The following is a 20,489-nucleotide window of genomic DNA, read 5'->3' as shown; positions in this document are numbered from 1 at the left end:
CTGCATCAATCATTCCTAGAAATTATGGAATTGCTCAGCTATTGCACATTTGCAGGCAATTCATGCCTACCTGAAAACTGGACAGTGTTGATAAACATTAGTTTACAATTCTATTCCTTGTAGTGTATGTTATTTCCAGGGACTTTAAAAGATATTCAGACCTCAGTAAAGAGCTAATTTTCTAGATTCCAAAAATAAACCATATTTGTTGGTTCGACTAACACATTTCTACACACAATAATGTGAACAGTAATCAAATCACTTGCACATGCAAACATTGATAATGTGCACATTTGTTTAAGAGGAGTGGTAACCAGCATAATCAAAACTTCATTATAATCACATCCTAGCCTAAATTATTTGTAGCATCAAAGACGAAATAACTAATGAAGCTTAATTGAGGCATATTTTCATACAATGCCATGGCTAGAATTTTACAGTCACAGTAGAAATGTTATAACATCATCCATCATACTATATTCTACATGTCATGCAGTATTATAACAAAGTGATGATATACCTGATTCCCTCCCCAAGCCTCCCACAAGCCTTGGTTTATTAAGAAGTGCCTGTAAAATATTTTTTCATAGTATCTTTTCACTCACCATTTTAAACATGAAAGGCATATTTAACATAAATTAAACTAGAAGATTTAATCCGTATTGCATTATGCATTATAATCACTTAAAAGTTATTAAATTTTATAAAATGAGATGTATTAATAGAGGCTTGCTGGAATTAGTTGGCATCATTAAAAATAAGACAACAAGTAGGCTTGAAAGGATACCATACTGTACTACTTCATAATTCACACAACTACATTAAAATTAAAGTAGAAAGATTGCTTGATGCTAATGCAAGGATGCAGAACAGCAGGGAGATTAAAGAAGAATGATCAGTGTTATAAACCTGAATGACAATGCAGCTGAAATTTTCGAAACAAGGCTAGGGAGCAGTGGGATAATCTGGGGGTTCTTCTGGGTCCATTCTTGTTCTTGGATTCTCAGGCTACAGTGGCCTCTCGTGCTTTTGATCATCTATGGCTTCTAGCAAACTCCAAACATTCTTCCCAATCTCTTTCAGGCATACCTTGCAGTCATCGGTCATGGCTTTGTCATCTCGAAACTATACTACTGTAACAGATTCTATTTAGGACTGTCCTTGAAGACAGCCTAGAGTAATAAGAAATAAGGAATAAATTTTTGACAGTGAGAATAATTAACCATTGCAACAATTTACCAAGGGTTGTGGTGGATTCTTCATCACTGACAATTTTTAAATCAAGATCGGATTTTTTTTCTAAAAGATATGCTTTAGATATTATTTTGGGGAAATTCTATGGCCTGGGCTATACAGGAAGTCAGACTAGATGTTCACAGTGATCCCTTCTGGCCTTAGAATTTATTAATGTAGTCAGGAGACGTAGAATGCCAGTGCCTAGTGTGTAAGGCTGGCTCCAGGCACCAGCTGAGCAAGCTCATGCTTGGGGTGGCAGATTCTACAGGGTGGCATTCTGGCCAAACCTAGGGTGGCATGGCTGCTCTTTTATTTTTTTGGGGGGGATTCGCTGCTCCGGCCACCTGTAGGGGGCGGAGGAGGGGAGCGCTCTGCAACCAACTCGGCAGGGCAGGCCGCGTCCTTCCCTCCCCGCCAACTGGAGCAGCGCGGAGCCCTCCCGGCAGGCAGCGCGGCAGTCGGGGCTGCATGGAGAGAGCCCCACTGAAGTGCTGGTCTCCTCCCCCCCCCCCGCTCCCTCCCCCTCTCTCTCCTCTCCACTAGACCGGGCACGCACCCTGCAGCACAGGGAATCCCCCTGCACCCTGGCTCCAGCTGCCCTGTAGGGTTTTTTGTTTTGTTTTGTTTTTCCTCTGCTTTGCCGGCCACACCGCTTTTTTGCCTCTCCCCCAGCCCCCCGCTTTGCCACTCCGGCTGTGCCCTGTTTTGTTCCCCCCTACTTTGTCGCTGTGCCCCCCGCCCCTTTTTTTTTTTTTTTTTTTTGCTTGGGGAGGCAAAAAAGCCAGAGCTGGCCCTGCTAATGTGGAGTGTGTCACTATGAGCATATAAGGCGAGTGCTCAGATCTCTACAGTGGTTTCCTGTTCACTTCATGATGCAGTTTAAGGTGTTGCTGAATAGCCTGAAAGTCCTGTATGTCCGTCCAGGGCCAATTTTTGTGGTAGATATCACGGTAGACCTCACAGAAGCAGTCTAATGAAATCATCTGGGATCCTACTTCTGTGAACAAAACCGAGGTCTCAGCAGAGTAGTGTCAGATACCAAGGTGATGGGTAGATATATATGGCTTCTGCCTTTTGAAATTTTTTCCAACTAGTTGTCTGCCAGAGTCTCAGGTTAGTGAGCTTCAGAGTAGAACGTAGAGCTCATTTAATGTGATTAATGTTCAGTTTCTGTGTTTAATGTTATGGTCTTAATAGTTTTGCTTTGCTTTGGCATTTAGTTTGGAATGTTCTCTGCGTTTAGTGCTTAGTTACCTAATCCTTGCTGCTGACAGTTCTAATGCTGCTTTCTGAGAGGGCCTGAGTTTCACTCACCCTGCACTGGGTTAGCTCAGGCAAGTAACTCCCACCTAACACCTGCTTAGACACTTGGCTTTCATTCATAAGCCTCTTGAAGTTTCCTCCTCTCCCCCTCCTCTTCTTCCCCCTCCTCCCCATTTTGTGTGTCTTTCAGAAACAGAGCCACACAGGAGAAAAACATTACGTAGAGCTGGTTGAAATTATCTTTAATTAAAAAAATGGCTTTTCAGCTAAACAAAAATAGCTGGAAAACAAATATTAAAAACAAAAACAAACCAACTATTTTTGTTCAATATTTTCAAGTGGTGTTGAAAAAATTAAAATAATAATCATCAGGCTTGGAGTTATTTATTTTTTGACACTCAAACTCCAAAATCTAAAAATTTCAAATAAATAATTTCACAAAATTAATTTTAAAAAAGTTTCAAAATTTTTCACAGGGGAAAATAATTTGCCAACCAGCTGTACATATAACCAGGTAATCCCAGTAAAAAAAAGTAAAAAATCTAAAGATGTTGCAGGAGGACTCAAGGGCAGGCCAGCTTTACCAGGATGAAGTTATTTCATTATGGTGAAATTGACCAGTACAAAGCAAGTAGTATTTTGTAGATTATTCCTTAAGTTTATAATTCCCTTGTGTCAATGATAAACTGCAATCCCTGCATCCCTTTTCAATGGAAGGCTGTCTGGTCTGGGAGCATGCCCGTTGTAGCCAGCTGGCATGGGGTGAGAATGTGCTTTTCTCTAATCCTTAAACCTCTGAAAGGTGTTAATGTATCCACCTCCAGCTGTTGATACAACAGGAACTTGTTTTCTCCAGCAAGTACTGCTGTAGAAGAATTAGCAGATATTGGATCTCTTCAAGGAACTTCTACCTCCTGTCAATTATCCACTTCCCAGCCTCATGAGTAACTTCTCAGTGTTGAGCAATCACCCTCATGTGAGGCACAGTTGACAGGCCCTCCTTCAACACTCATATCAGCAGCAATACCTCTTTCTCTACTACTGCTTGTCCCCTGTGACTGGGAAGCTTGAGTGGTCTGTCATGACCTAGGCAATATTTGCTCCTTGAGACATCGTGGCAAATATGTCAGGATATTACCTTAACAGATAGGTGCCATGGGGTATTTCTTCCTTTTTTTGATTGTCTGGCTGCTCTCCAGGGATATGGCTATATTTTTAAGTGCCTCCTAAAAGGCACTTAAAAGCCTGGATTACTACGAGAGCAGAGGACCGTCTCCTGTTTCTCCTTTGGACATCTCCCACCATCACATCCGCATCCCTGCTGCTGCTTTTTCTTTTCTCTAACTTCCTTCTTGTCCTATCGCAAATCCGCAAAGAGATTTCCAAGATGAACTCACAACTATTTCATATAAACAAATCCTCTTCAGATGAATGTCAGCATAATGTGAATATTTAAGGGCTGTGAATTCTCACTGATTAGAGTCAGTGAGAATATTTGTTAACATTTTTGTTGATGTTTTCCCAGCTCCAAAGTCAACAGTCAAGGTGTTACAAAATTGGGGTCCTTATGGACACAATGCTGCTCCTGACTGTGTTCCAGTGACGCACTGTCTGATTTTAAATAATCTCTATGAGCCTGAGTTTCCCCCCCTCTGTGCCTCAGTTTCCTTGCCTGTAAAATGGAAAAAATAGTATTTACCCACCTTTTGTAAACTGTTTAGAGATTCTCTGATAAAGGATCTCCATAAATGCAAAATACTATGACTACTACACAGGAAACCTCATTCCAACATATTCAACAGCAGGAATAAAATTTAAAGAACTATACTGTAAACATATTTATGCATGGTCATATATCTGCTTGGGATTGAGGGTTGTTTGGAACTAAACCTCTGGCCAGCTAGTCATAAGACTTAAAGTAGTTACTGTGCTAAAGTCAAAATCTAGGTACCAAAATTCAATAGATAAAAGACAAAAATGTAGCTCAAAGCTCAAATAGTCTTTAGCCATCAGTGCACATGGCACTGAGGAATTATTCCTAAAATTCAATGCTTTTTAAGTGTTTTTCTTGGATGCAGTTTGTCTCTAAGGTAAATGAATAACACTCTAAAACAATAACACTCTAAAAACAACTAGAAAACACTCCTAATTTTACCATTATACCTACGTTTCTACCTTTACTTTGTTTTTCATGGACATACAACTTATTTAAGAGAAAAAGAGAGAGGGAAAATTGCAGCCTTTAGTATAATATTGAGGCCAGGACTAAATGCTAACTAGGCTTCACTTTGACTTAATTCACATTTCCTGAATCCAAGATGCAATGTAAGCACACCAGTTCCTAGTAATCTGCTGCCTTGCTAACTGATTGGTTCCAAAAGCAATTACAGGTCAGTCAATAGTAATACCAAAGTATGAGCCTGGCTGAAGGCCAAAAATTATGGCCACTTTGTCCCTTCTTCCAGATTAAAAAACGGGTTGTGAAGAAGTCCTCTTTTACTAGAGAAGAGGTGCTCACTTAAATTACATTGTGCAAATACAGATGGGTTTACGGCAACATTTTATAAGGCAAACCTGAATCCTTGTCACTTTGATTTTGGCTTTTCACACTCAAGGCATCCTTTGAATTGCCAGTGTATAAAATGTTCTATTTACCCTTGAGCTTGCTGTCAGAAGAGCTGTTAATATTTTCTTTAAATATCTGCTGGTATTTTCTCCATCTCTCACCCCACAGAAATGTTTTGGAACCAGCTTGAATCGTATAAACGAAAGACATTTAATTTGTTCTCAATATACGGGGTTATTTACCCTCCACTGCAGCATTCCTATCAGAGATCGGCATTTAGGGCAGCACTTGATGGGGGATGCCACCTCAGGCAACAGCCCATTAATGTATGGTCAAATGGCTCATGCTGATGAAAAAATAGAATAATATTGGTGATATGGTACATTTTACATAGTCCTTTTTGTCCCAAAGAATCCCACAAGCCATGAGTTTGATCCAACTATCCTTACACAGGCAAAACTACTATGATACTTCAGTACACAAACAGGAATTGCTTCACTCACTGCTGAAATGGAGCCATTCCTGGGGAGGAAAGCTGCAGCTGTTTACCATCATGTAGTGTCACTATACAATGATTAAGGACAGGAAGAAGAATAGTATAGTGACTGAAACTGCACAGGGAATTAAAGCAAAATATAATTATCCAAGTTGGAACTGAGATAGGAAACAAAGATTAACACACTTACTCTTGCAAAATATGCATTGGGATCTCTCATAACAGAGAGTGGGCAGCGCCTCCTCAGAAAACACCTCCAAAAGCGCAGTGCCACTCAGCAGCACCATAGGGCATATGTTTAATATTGGTTTTGAGAAAAGAGGTCCCACCTATTAAATCACCCATACCATCAGTCACTTCCTGGAGAAATCTGTGTTTTCCCTTTGAGGTCTCTCATCCAAGTGCTGACAAGACTTAGCTTGTGAGATATGATGAGCTTTCAACCCAAATGAGGTGGCATTAGTTCAGCTCTCAATGAAGTGCTTTTTTAAAAAAACAAAAACAAAGAATGATTGATTGAAGAAAAAAAGAAGACCAAGACCAGCTGAGCTGAATCAGAACTGTAATTATAGGAGTTCATTTAAAAAGCAAAGGTAGGACATTCTGGGTAACATAACATCATGTGTTTTTTCCCAGACTACATTGGAGATTAATGTAAGGACACAGTGAAAGGAATCAGGATTTTATTTTTTGTAAGACCTGAGGAAAGACTTTGGTATTGAAGGAGCTGTCAGGAAGCCCCTTATGAAAATGTACAGGATTTTAGTGATGGACAAACCACATTCTGATACAAGAAAAGAATAGACTCAGCTATCTTCTGGAAGATAAACTGAATTATTTAAATGTCTGAAAATACTTTTTTAAAAAAAAATAATTTTCATTTTTGTGTTCTCTGTGCAGTTCCACATAGTTATGGGGGAGGGGAAGTAGTGGGTCCGTCTGTGTCAAGTGGCTTGCTTTAATTTAAACAGTAGTGAGAAGTAAGGGGACCATAAGACAGAACTGAGGTGGCCCATTAATAAGGGGGCCCATTTCCCTACAAGCCCCCCCCCCCAGTAATTTGAGCACCGATTAGGTGGATTGCAAGAGGGTTTTTAAAGGTATTTCTGGCCTGACCAAAAGCAAGGACATCCAGAAAATGTTGGGTGTGCTTGCCCTTAGAATTTCCATCACAGTTGCTTGGCCCCACAGTGTTTAGAGCATGTGGAAATAGCCACACTTCTGTAGTGTAACTGACCACACTGCAGGATGTCACTGTGTGTGATGAACTCCTGTCCCTTAGATGTCTGGTAGGGTGCTCTGTCTACTGTGAGCTCAGAGACAAGCACTGTCAGTGCTCCAAGCACTAAGCCCCACAGGTTTCCTGCCTAGCCCTCAGCTTGTAGTCCCAGTTCTCAGGCTCATGTTCCCCAGCCTTCCCTCTGCAACCAGCTCCCAGAGTGCTGCCTCCAGTGCAGCTCCAATCCCCTCTGACTTAGACACTTCAATTGAATGTCCTCTAAGAATTATGGCGCCTCAACTGGTTGGTTGTTAAACTGGGCAAGGCAGTGCCCTTTGCTGGTTAGATCAGGGTTTCTCAAACGGGTCGCAGCTTGTGTAGGGAAAGCCCCTGGTGGGCCAGGCCGGTGTATTTACCTGCCCCGTCTGCAAGTTTGGCCAATCGCGGCTCCCACTGGCCGCGGATCGCTGCTCCGAGCCAATGGGAATTGCTGGAAGCGGCGGCCAGTACATCCTTCGGCCCGTACCGCTTCCAGCAGCTTCCACTTTCCCGGAGCAGTGATCCTGTACCTCCCCCCAGCTCAGCCTTGGTGAGGGGAAACTACCCAGTAATGAGCCAGCTAGGTTGTAACAGTATTACGCAGAGGCAGTTTTAAAAATGTTTCCTTTTAGCTTTTGATCATTAGGTAAAGTTTGACTAGTAGAGTCTGCCCAAAAGGTCTGAGCTGAGCAATCTTGAGATTGAACTCCCAGGACAAAATTTTAACTGAGCTGCGAATTTATTAACAAAGAAATAAGACATGAAAGCAGGCTGTGCAAGGCATCATCTCACCTGGTGATTGTGGCAATGCCCATTGCAATAATATAGGAAATATGTTCCCATTAAGGATTTGTTTAATGGTAAAAATAAATGTTGAAGGGTGCCCACTGTAAACACTTCTGTATGTTACTTAGAATACAGGTGGCAGGAACCTCTGATTTACAGACAGATTCCTGGTTCTCATGTATGTTTGCAAGATTAGGTAAAAATATTAAGCTATCTTCTGAGTGGGTCATATCAGCTGATACTCTGATAACTGGATGGAGGCAGCGAGAGCTTTGCAGCTGGGTGAGCCAGACCAATGGGAGTTTGCCTACCAACTTCACTGTAGAAGTGTCACTACCTTTGCCTTTTCCTGATGCTTTTGAAGGTCTCTCTCGCTCTCTTCTCCCTTCCTCTCCCCACAGTCGCCTCATCAAGTAGCAACTCTTCCTTTGCCTGAGGAGCTAGCAGCAGGGGAAATTGAGATGAAAGTGACTCACTTCTGTGACCATTCCAGATGCACTCCTTCCCCTCCCTCTTCCTGCTCATAGGCTGCCTCACCCACACCTTTGAATCAAGGATTGTTTCAGCTGGAGGGGACAGAGGGCTAAATCCAAAAGAGATTTAGCTGCCTAACTGAAACTTGAGGTGCTTAAGTTGAAAATTTAAATCTTCAAAACCTAACTTCCCTAGGTGCCTATGGTTCCACTGATAAAGTCCGCATGGCACCTACATTTCTGCATGTGCACAGTCATCTAAGTCCCAGGCATCTAACTCATGCTTAAGCTATAGTGGAATCCTCAAACTAGGCATTGCTCTGCTTATCTCACCAATTTGATTTGGTAGGCATTTGTAGGGGTCTCTTTCCAAACCATGTAGGTGGTGATGCTCCTGCTCCCCCTGGAATCTTTAGCCCAGTGGTTACAGCAGCATTAGGCTGAGGGGGAATTTGAACCTGGGTAACCCACATGCTGGGTGAGTACTGTAACCACTGGGCTAAAGGTTATCAGGGTACCACCACCTACTTCTCCTCCTCCATTGTTTTGTGCGAGAAATTACTTAGGTACCTAACTCCAGGAGAAGGTTCATGGCTGTAAATCCTGAGCAGAGGGAGGTGCCTAACTCCATTTGAGAGGTGGGACCCAGAGCCTCCCTTGGGTACAGCAAATCGGGAAGACCGGAAGGCCCTGCGCTTTGGGGGCCCTGCACTTCCATAAAAGCATGAGGAAGCATGTAGGGAGGTGAAGCAGGAGGCGGGTGGACAAGCAGGGTGAGGAGGCAAGCGGCAGGTGGGAGGGGGTGAGGAGGCGGGGAGGTGGGGGTGAGGAGGCGAGCAGCGGCCACCGGCAGCCCCCCTACCAGAACCTCCCCCTCCCCCAGTGCCTCCTGCTCGCTGGCAGGTCCTGCCGATCAGCATCTCCCTCTTGCTCTCAGCGCCTACCGTTTTTGTGGCATCAGGGGGTTCTGGGGGGAAGTGGAGAGGAGCAATGGCGCATTCCTTTCAGAGGCGTCTCCCATTGGTTAGGATAGTCAGTTTTTGTTGATCCCATTCTTAGACACTTAACTCTTTCTGTGCATTGTATAGGGAATTTGGGAGCTTAAATTGGTGCTGTAGACTTTATTAGGTGGCAGGGTGACTAAAAGTAAGGCATTGCAATGTTGAATCTAAGTCTTTTTTCTGGGTCTACCCCAGAAAGTCTGGAACTGGTTGGAGTCCCTTCCTGTCTTCTCAAATGTAGGAATATGGCCCAGCAGGGGCAGCAGTACTAGGATTCCTGGTGCAGAGCCAAAACAACATTAAAGTAGGGAACTAGCTGTAATTGTGGCAATAGAGAGCAAAACAGAGGCAGAGGAGAAGTGGAAACCACTCCATCAGAGGTGAAGGAGAACCATATTTGAACTCAAGGGTTAATCTTCCCTTGTATCATCCCTACCCTTTCTGAATTGGAGAGGATGAACTGGAAGGTGTTCTCTGAGCTGGAACTGCTTGTTCTGACAAACTGTGTATTAATTTTGTATAAAGACCAGGCATCTACCAATGGCATTTAAATCAAGACCTTTAAACTCATTTCACTTGAAATCTACAATAAGACACATCACACATAAAATTTTCTAAAGGAGAAAGGTTGAAGCTTTATACCTGATGCAGCTTTATACCTGTGAGAGCCACAAAGCTCCTCCTTTTCTGTGTTGTTGGCAGCAAATTAAAGAGCAAGATTCAGCTAGATCTAGATTTTTCTCAGAGTATAGTAATGACTTCTGTACAATTCTGTATTATTTTTAAAAGGTCTGAAAGAGCAGATTTTCAAAGGCACAAATGGCAGATTAGACTCTTCCTGTTGGTATGCATACATCCACCTTTTTATGTTCTCTGTATGTATAAATATCTCCTGGTTGTGTTCCATTCTATGCATCCAAAGAAGTGAGCTGTAGCCCACGAAAGCTTATGCTGAAATAAATTTGTTAGTTTCTAAGGTGCCACAAGTACTCCTGTTCTTTTTGCAGATACAGACTAACATGACCACTACTCTCAAAAATGGCAGATAGGCACCCAGCTCTGTAATTGCCATTTGTGCCTTTGAAAATCTACTCAGAAGTGGATAAAATCACTTTTTATCTACTATTAGTAGAACAAACAATTTAGGGGAAGTGTGAAGGTGGTATCAATTACAGAAACACTGAGGGAATCCGGGCTTAGGTGGTTTAGGCATGTGAAAAAATTGGAAAAATATATAGGAAACAGGATGTTAAAATTAGAAGTGGAGGGTAAGAGTAGAGTTGGAAGTCCCAAAACTAGATTAATGGATGTCAAACAAAAGGAATTGACTAGTTGTGGAGTTTGAGGAACTGCTTCAAGACAGAATGGAATGGAGAAGGAGGACTCAAAGAACTGACTCCATATGGATGAAACTTAAGACAAGAAGAGCAGGAATATGGTATAGAAAATACTTACTGCCTGGTCTCTGCCCCCTGTCAGTTTTATGCAGTGCTTAACCACTGTTATGGATATAAAGAGGAAGATGAAGTGCAACAATAAGAAATATTTTATTTGTTTATCTTTTCCAGGGACACAATCAAATCATAATGTACAGCAGACCAGTATATTTTTGTATCTTGTGTGGCCTTATTTTGCTGCTAGATGCTGGATCTAAAGACAAAAATCCTTCGATTTACACAGTATATGGCCTGAAGCTCTTTTCTCCTGGATTTCTCCAATCAGCCAGAGACCATATAATAGGTGAGTTGATACTTTGCCTGTGAATGTAAAAATGTGCTAACCATTAGCTGGAGAGCCTGCATTTTCCCATGTTGACAATCAAATTAATGTTATGGAGTAGTGTCTTTGTCTCCTTCATTCATCTAAAGGTTAAACCTGTAGAAAAACTTTGAAGAAGTCAGCATGCAGATATAGTGGTGCAGGGCATCCATCACTCACCCTAAAATCAGTTCTTAAAACAAGAAGGATTATATTTGTATTCTCTGTAGAAAACTAACAGTCACTGATAATATTAGAAAAAGACATCTGTGAATGCAGTTATGCCTTGTACGGTAGTCATGTAAACAAAGACATCACATCACAGATCAGCCACCTTCCCCACTCTGCTGCTCTGGGGAAGTCATACCTGCTATACTGCATTGTGTCTGGGTACCTCGTTACTGGTAAAATATTTGCAATCTGGTGATGCTTAGGACAAGAGCAACAAATATAGATTTAAATTTTCATCGTGAGTCAAAGAGCTGTGTGTGTAAACAATGATGAAGGGGAAAACATTATAACAATTACCAGTATAATTAAGGATATAAACAATAAGGGTGACATCATTTAAGGTAGAGAGGAGAAATGGGATGAAACTGAAAAAGAAACAAAAACAAAAAAAACTTTGGCTTAATATTGGGAAAACTTCCTGACACTAAGATGGGTTGGCTGTAGAACGGTCTCCCCAAGGAAGTGGTGGAAGCCCAGTTGTTTAAGACATTTAAAACAAGAGAAAACAAAGTATTGGAGTGAGCAAGCTTGTGGCATGGACTAGATGACCTAATAGGACTTTTCCATCTGTGATCGCTATACCTGTGTGTAGCTGCAGCTAAAGTTTGCTTATACTATTTTTAGGATGGACTTATGGCATTGTACATGTCTTTGTTGGCTTCCATTTCCCCTCACCACAGACTGGGGGGAAACGAAGACCTGCATCACTTATTTTCATTAGTTTTGTTTGCTCTGATTACAGTTTCTTCTTACATCTTATTTTATCTGCCTGTCAAAAGTGAACAGTAAAAACTCTGATACATAATTCATCAAGAATCCTAAATGACTCCAGGGATTAGATTAATGGAAAAACTATAGCAACGGCTATAGAATGAGTGAGCTTATAAATGTGCTAATTTTGGCTGACCTTAGAGACATCATAGAGCAGAGTCTTGAAGCAGACTAGAAAAGAGGGAGGGAGGTGAAGAGGGATTACAAACTCATATTGGCATTTGGAACCTATAAAAAATAGAAGCCAGCTGCCTTAAGCATCTCATCCTCTTGTTTTCTAGCTGTGAAAGCAGGTAATTCTTGGTATTACAGTGTCCCATTCATTATCATCATTCCACCATGTTTCTGGGATGCCTATTATATCAATATTGTCATTTAATACCAGGCACTCAAGTTCGCCCATCTCAATATTTAAACTTCTCGCATTTGTATACAAACACTTTTAAAAATTGTCACTTTTTAGTTGTCTGCCTTCATGTGATGTGACTGAATGGTACTCTTTTTTTCGTTTGATTGTTTCTTTTCAGTTCCTACCTGTACTTTATCAAATTCTATCCTCTCTTTACTAGGATATTGAGAATCCTCATTAATAGATCCCCTCTCTGTGGGATGTCTCTGTCTGAATTATGTGCTCCTTTGCGCCTTTTGGCTCTCCACCAGCCCTTAGTTTAAAAACTCCTTTCTGACCTTTTTAATTTTACGTGCCAGCAATCTGGTTCTGTTTTGGTTTAGGTGGAGCTCATCCTTCCTATTTAGGCTCCTCTTTTCCCAAAAGATTCCTCAATTCCTAATAAACCTATCACAAATTCCTAGGCCAAAAGTAGTACTGCTTGTTTGCAGTATGCTTTAACAGATAACACCAGGTAAGTGGGTGATTTATTTTTGTATTTTGCCATTTCCTTTTTCAATTCTAAAAGAAGTTTTTATAGAATCTTTTCCTGGTTCTTCAATACAACATTCAAATGTCTCACTCACACTGAAAAGATACCCTGCAAAGCAGCAGCAGCAGCAGCAGTAATGCCCACAGATATATCAGATTTTCTGTTAGTAATGCTCAGCACCCGCAACCTAGGTCAGATTTCAGAAGTACTCAACTCCCATTTAGGTACTTAAGTGAAGTGGCTGGATTTTCTCAAGTGCTCAGCACCTACTAGCTTCCATGGTTCTCAATTCAGATTGATTAAGTTCAATACTGAATGGCAAATAAATCTTTATTGGGGTGACTGGTAGTTCAGGGGCTTGCTAATGAGACATGGATCCTATGTCACTGGTTCAAATGCAGCACAGGGCTGTAGTTACCAAAGTTTGCCATCATCTGATGTCTGCTGTTCAATGATGTATGTCAAGTGATTTGCTGATCTCACTCATAAGAACTACCACATATTGAATACATAACCACTTACATTAACAAACATGCTTTTAGCATTTATTGGCTGAAATAGGCTCAGTTCTGCACGTTTTACTTATGTAAATCTCCCAATGAGGTCAACTGAAATAAGGAATTCAAGATTGAATCCAATGAAGAAACTGATTTAAAGGCGTGATCCTACAGCCATTTAAGTAGATAGCAAAACTGGCATTGATTTATTGTTGATCATCTCCTAAATGAATTGCCTGCTAAGGCATAGGCCAGTTTAAAACACATTTTATATGTAATGATGTTATGTATCTAACAGGTTTCTACTGAATTGAGTTTGTTTTGCAGTCTAGTAATAAACCTTTTACAGTAATTCGCTGTGCAGCTTCAGAATGACCAGTTCTTCTTCGAGTGATTGCTCATATCCATTCCAGTAGGGAGTGCGCGCGCCACATGCATGTTCGTCGGAGACTTTTACCCTAGCAACACTCTGTGGGCTGGCAGGGTGCCCCCTGGAGTGGCGCCGCTATGGTGCCGGATATATACCCCTGCTGGCCCGCCGCTCCTCAGTTCCTTCTTACCGCCCGTGTTGGTCGTTGGAACTGTGGAGCACAGTCTAACTGTTTCTCCACCTCCCTAGCAATTCACTCGTTTTCTCTTGAATTTTGTATATAGTTGAACTTTTAATAGTAGTTAGTAGTTAGTATCGTTCTATTTGTAGTTTTTTGTAGTTAGTTAGAAGGTATCGGGGGTTACCCCATCCCCTACCTCAGTACCGGGCTCATGCCCGGATCACCGGGCTTCAAACCGTGTGCGGCCTGCCGTCGGCCGATGCCCACAGGCGACCTGAACGATTCTTGTCTCAAGTGTTTGGGCGAATCTCACCTGACAGACAAGTGCAAGATTTGTAAGGCATTCAAGCCCCGAACCAAGAAAGTGCGGGACGTTTGCCTGAAGCAGTTGCTCATGGAGGCAGCGCTCACTCCACCGTCCTCGGCACCGCCCGCGGCAACCGGGAACAAGCGCCTCCTCGGCACTGCACCACACGCCCTCGAAGACGACACCTCACCAGTCTCCAGCACCAGCTTCTGATCGGCACCGCTCGCTCTCTCCACGGAGCAAGAAGCGTAAGCCTTTTGCGGCCGCTACTCCAGCGCCGCAGTCAGAGCGCCTAACCAAACCAGACCGCCCGGCACCGACTACACCTGCCACGGCCTCGAGGTCTGTTGCACCATTGATTCCAGCCTCAGAAGGGCCGTCGAGTCCGGTGCCTATTGGCTCCCCGGTGCGTGCCGCGGTTGAGCTTATTGTGCCTTCCACCCCGGAGACATTCTCAGCGGCACGAGACCTCATCGCGATGACGGAGCCCGAGCTGCCTCGATCCCCGGCACCGCCGGTGCGGGTCCCACAATCTCTTGGCAAGCCGGCTCTTGTGAGACCTTCTTCACCCGGAACCATGGGACTCCGTCATTCCAGGTCCAGGTCCAGGTCCCGCAGACGTTCACGGTCTCGTCATCGCTCTCGATCCTGTGGCCGCTCGCAGTCCTGGTACCGTTGCCCATCAAGGTACCGGTCTTACTCGCGGTACCGCTCACGGTCCCGATCGCCATCCAGGCATTACCGGCGCCGCTCCAGATCTCGGCACCGCTCCTGGCACCGTACCTCACGCAGCCGATCTCGGCACGGCGGCTCTCGGCACCAGTCAACTCCCGGCACCGCGCTGGTAGTAGGTCCCTGTAAGGAGTTGCCCTGGCTCCCCGTTGCACGAGGGGAACGAGCCAGAGCAGCACCTTCGTGGCGGAGCCACTACCGCCTGTTCCGCCCCCCGGAAGTCAAGGGGCGGACAGAAATATAAGAGCCAGGGCTCAGAGCTCAGTTGACGCCGGCCGCCGAGTAGGGGGACGTGGAGGCCCGAGCTCCCGCTCGGCCCAGCCTACCTCAGGCCCACTATCCAGAGGAGCGCTGGCCAGAGCTGCCCCGGGCCCACTATCCAGAGAGCATTGGCCGGACTGCCTCACGCCAGTACCCCGGACCCCCGCCGCAACTACCATGTGCCCACTATCCAGAGGAGCCACCGGACCCTACTGCCTCCCAGGTTTCCGAGGAACCTATGGTCTGGGACCCGCCGACGTACGCCGAGGATGGACAGGTACCGGCAGAAGGGGATTGGAAGTAGCCCGGGGCGGCTGACCACAGTCAGGCCGCAGAGGGGCCCGAGCCTATGGTCGTGTGTATCGGCCACGATCCCTACGGATCACCCAGTCCATGTGTTTCGGAATGGATCCCCACTGACCCTTAGCGGCGACAGCCGCTACTAGGGCCCCGGGCTGGAACGCAGAGGAGTGGTGGGCCTGCGTTCCCCTGCCACCGTAACCGGTGGCAGTATCCCCTTCACCCGAAGCTACCGTGTGTTGCTGCTCTGCCCTGCCCCAAAGGCCAGAGCCCCCTGACTGTTTGTTGCTCTGCCCTGCCCAAAGGACCAGAGCCCTCTGAATTATTTGTTGCTCTGCCTGCCCAAAGGGCCAGAGCCCCCCCTGACTGTGTGCTGCCCCGCCCTACCTGAGGGCTTGGCGCCACAGACTCTGTTTGCTCAGCCTCCAGCTGAGCCTGACTGTGTGCTGCCCCGCCCTACCTGAGGGCTTGGGCCATAGAGTCTGTTTGCTCAGCCCCAGCTAGGCCTGACTGTTTGCAGCCTGCCCTGCAAGGACCAGGGCCGAGAGACTTTTGTTTACACAGCCCAACTACGGGAGCGGAGCGTGAGCCGCCGATAGCTGCGCCGGAGTTGCCCTGGCTCCCCGTTGCACCTGAGGGGACGAGGCCCGAACGCACCGCTTACAACGTGGTACCAGAAGTGGGGAGCCGCCGCCTAGAATGTGGGCGCGAACCCTTCCGCCGGCGACTGGGGCCGATGGCGAGGAAGCACCCTCCCCCGTCATGGATGTTCCCAGCTCGCCGCTTTGCTGGCCGAGAGTCAAGACCGGCAGCAAGCGGCGCACTTGCGGCAGCAGGAAGAACAGCAGGCCGCCAGCCCTGCAGCAGCAGCAGCTCGTGGACCAGCTGGGAACGCAGCAACACCAGCTGATCCAGGAGCTGATAAAGCAACAGCAGGAGTTCCAGCCTGCAATGCCTACAACACCTGACGGCAGGCCGGGCTACCCGCGAGAAGGGCCCATCCGGAGGCCCCGAGGGTCCCCAGAACCCGGCCCGATACATCTGACCACAGATGGGCCCCGGTGACGACCCGAGGCCTACTTGGTCACCTTTGAGCGGGTGGCCGCGGCGCGGGGTGGAACCCCGACCAGTGGGGCCTCCACATCCTGGCCCCCTCATAACCGACGGCGCAGACAGTCTATCGGGCCCTGTCGACCGAGGCCGCCCGCGACTACAATCAAGTAAAGTCAGCCATACTGGACGCGCTTGATGTGAGCCCGGAGACTTCCGCCAGCGCTTCCGGAGCCTGACCTACCCGCCGCCGCCCGGCCCCGGATTGGTGCACAGGAAGTAAGGGAACCTGCCGACGTGGTTGCAGCTGGACGCGGACCACTGAGGAAGTGGCGGAGCAAGTAGCCCTGGAGCAGTTTATGCATCTGCCCTCGCGAGGGGAGGCTGGTCCTCCATCACCGGCCCACGACTTTGGCGGCCGCCGTCAGTTCTGATGACGACTTCCTGGCTGCAAAACTCTGGTGGGCCCCACTGACCGCACCCCGGCCGATTGGGGCAGCCCCACCAAGAGGAAACCCGCTCCAGCCCATACCATGGTCCCCACGGCCACGCGATCCCGACCCCGGTCCCGCGACCCGTACGAGGCGGTGGACTCCTCCTAAGGACCTCCTCAGGGGTGGACCCGTCTGGGACGAGGTGGTTTTGGACCCTGTTTCTCCTGTGGCCGAACCGGACACCTGCAGAAAGCCCCCAGAGGGAGTGTGCGTATGCCCAAGTCTGTCCAGGGAAGTCGCGCCCGCCGCTACCAACCACCAAAATCACGGCACCCGTGGTAGTTGAGGCCATGCGACCGTAGCTCTCCTTGATCGGATGTGGCCAGACATTAATCTGTGACGCTTAGGCCCAGGCGGATGCAAGCTTGGGGGTCCTCCGCTTACAATTATCCATGGCGACATGCGCCCTACCCCAGCACTTCGGTTCAGCTGCAGTCGACGGAGCGATTGCCAAATGGTCGTTCGCCTCGCCCCCGGGCTCGCCTATCCCGTAATCCTGGGCTGGACTGCCCGAATTCCCCGCCATCCTCGCCGGGATACTAGAGGTGGCCAGAGACCGATATTGCACTGAGGGGGGACCTCGAGGAGCCCGGGAAGGCCAGGAACCTCGGAGAGGTGGGACCACCAGCCAGGCCCATCAGACCAAAACCCCCGAGAGGAAGAGCGACACTGTTACGCAAGGGAAGGGTAGGAGACAGCTCCGCCCCGCGGACTTCTGCCTAGACCAAAGCCGACCCGCCCTCAATAGCGCCTGCGGCAACTCGCCGCCATCGATGAACAGTCCTCGACCCCACCGAGCAGCCAGTTGCCGCACTTCGAGCTGCCGCAGACCGCCCTCTACCGGTCGAAAAGGACCACAGACCAGGGAGCCCGAACCCAACTCCTGGTTCCCGGTTCACTGCAGCCGTCATGCAGCTGGCCCATGACGTCCTCGCCGCCGGACATTTAGGATCGGAGAAGACCTAGCCCGCATCCTAGGGTGCTTCTATTGCCGGGTCCAGCGCAGGTAAAGGAATACTGCACCTCTTGCCCGAAGTGCCAGCTTGGCTTCCCCGGCAAGGACACTAAGTCCCACTGATTCGATGCCGCTTGGTCGAGACCCCTTCGAACGGGTGGCTATGGACTGTAGGGCCCCTTCCAGAGCGCTGCGGGCTTCCAATATTATTTTTGGTAAGCTGGGACTAGGGCTTGGAACAGCAAGAGAAGCCCCAGGACGTCCCGCACGACCAGGAGTCTCTCCAAGACCCTTTGGTCCCTGGGGTCTCTTCCTCCTCTTCCCCGGATGAGGCAGTGGCGGGGATGGCAACATCTGGACCGCCCCCAATCGACCTTAGGTCTCACCAGGACCTTCTCCGCCGCGTGGCTCTCAACATAAACTTACCCATGGAGGAGGTTCCTGAAGTGGATGACCCAGTAGTCAGCATTCTTTCAACACAGGCCCCAACGAGGGTGGCGCTCCCCTTCATCCGCTCCATACAGGCTCAGGCAGATACAATCTGGCAAACCCCGGCATTGGTACCACCTACAGCCAAAGGGGTTGAGCACAAATATATGGTCCCGTCCACAGGTTACGAATACCTGTATGTTCATCCTCCGCCTTGCTCGTTGGTGGTCCAGTCCGTCAACGAACGGGAGCGCCATGGCCAACAAGCTCCTGCACCCAAATTGAGGGAGGCCAGGCGCATGGACTTGTTAGGCAGGAAAATCTACTCTGCAGGAGGCCTCCAGCTCAGGGTGGCGAATCAGCAAGCCCTCCTGAGTAAATACAATTTTAACACCTGGGAGGCGGTTTGCAAATTCGTAGAGCTTGTCCCACAGGACTCCCGCCAAGAGTTCTCAGCTCTCCTGGAGGAAGGGAAAAAGGTTGCAAGGACCTCCCTCTAGGCCTCGCTGGACACCGCTGACTCGGCCGCTAGAACTCTCGCCTCTGGGGTCGCTATGAGGCTCATATTGTGGCTGCAAGCGTCAGGTCTGCCACCGGAACTGCAGTATACGATACAGGACCTACCCTTTGACGGTCAGGGTCTGTTCTCCCAGAAGACAGACCCTCGCCTCCAAAGTCTGAAGGACAATCGCGTGATCATGCGTTCGCTGGGAATGCACACGCCGCAGACTCAGAGGCAGTCCTTCCAACCCCAACCCCAGCGACCCTACCCCCCACCTCGACTGAGACAGGACTTCTCCAGGAGGAGAGGCCGGATCTCTCATAGACGCCAGTCTGGTCCTCAAGGGGGTAACAACTCCGGTCCCACCAAACCACCAGTGGGACCGAAGCCAAACTTTTGAAGGTGCGCCCGAGAGCACTGTACCAATTTCCTCCCAGGATCCCATTCAGTTCGCCAACTGCCTCGCTGCATTCTTCCCTGCCTGGTCCCAGCTAACATTGGACCACTGGGTCCTCAACACGGTGGAATGTGGCTACCGTCATCAGTTTGTTTCGACCCCACCTTCCCATCCTCCCTCCTCGTCCATTTTCAGGGACCCCTCTCATGAACAACTCCTTCAGCAGGAAGTTTCGAGGCTCCTTGCGCTGGGAGCCATAGAGGAGGTTCCAGAGCTATTAAGGGGCAGAGGGTTCTATTCCAGATACTTCCTAATCCCCAAGGCGAAAGGGGGTCTCCGGCCCATTCTGGACCTGCGAGCTCTGAACAAGTTCCTCAAGAAGCTCAGGTTCCGCATGGTGTCCCTGGGGAACATCATTCCTTCCCTGGATCCAGGAGATTGGTACGCTGCTCTCGACATGAGGGACACATATTTCCATATTGCGATTTACCCACCGCACAGAAGGTTTCTTTGCTTCGTGGTAAATCATCATCACTACCAATTTGCGGTCCTTCCCTTCTGCCTGTCCTCGACCCCTCGGGTATTTACGAAGTGTATGGCGGTAGTCGCCGCCCACCTCCGTCGTCGTCGAATTCATGTTTTCCCATATCTCGACGACTGGCTGATTCGAGGGACGTCCGAGGCTCAGGTTACTGCTCATGTAAATATCAAAGACCTGTTCTCACGTCTAGGTCTGATCAACAGTCTAGACAAATCCATTCTACTTCCTACCCAGAGGATAGAATTCATAGGGGCGATGCTGGACTCCACTCTTGCAACAGCCAGCTTGCCCCCACGGAGGTTCCAATCTATAGTCTCCCTCATTCAGGGACTACGAGCCTTCCCAACAACTTCTGTCCGCACCGTCCTCACTCTACTCGGTCACATGGCTGCGTGCACTTTCGTGACGAAGCACGCAAGGCTACGCATGCGCCCTCTTCAGACCTGGCTTGCCTCGGTCTACCGCCCGCACAGGGATGCCCTAGACATGTTAATCACGATCCCGTCACACGTGCTGGGCTCCCTCAACTGGTGGCTGACTCCCTCCCTGGTGTGTGCCGGTTGACCGTTCCATCCGCCTCAGCCCTCAGTGTCTCTAACAACAGACACTTCCTCTCTGGGGTGGGGCGCACACCTGGGGCATCTTCGCACCCAAGGCCTTTGGTCCTTGCAGGAACTGAAGCTCCATATCAATGTCCGCGAACTGAGAGCAGTCCGACTGGCATGCCAAGCCTTCCGTCAACATCTGCAAGGC

General features: G+C 47.8%; 1 protein-coding gene across 1 annotated transcript in view; it reads left to right on the top strand.

Annotated features, from left to right (window-relative positions):
- PCNX2 (pecanex 2) overlaps nucleotides 1-20,489 on the top strand; it is a 253,204-nt gene that overhangs the window by 59,034 nt on the left and 173,681 nt on the right. Inside the window, exon 13 of the mRNA XM_075064158.1 lies at nucleotides 10,648-10,819. Within this exon, the coding sequence (XP_074920259.1) occupies nucleotides 10,648-10,819 (172 nt within the window). The remainder of the gene's footprint in view (nucleotides 1-10,647; nucleotides 10,820-20,489) is intronic.

Source organism: Chelonoidis abingdonii, chromosome 3 (genome assembly GCF_003597395.2).
Source record: "Chelonoidis abingdonii isolate Lonesome George chromosome 3, CheloAbing_2.0, whole genome shotgun sequence".
NCBI lineage: Eukaryota > Metazoa > Chordata > Testudines > Testudinidae > Chelonoidis > Chelonoidis abingdonii.
Note: the sequence above shows the minus strand (reverse complement) of the source record. Positions and strands in the feature narration are given on the sequence as shown.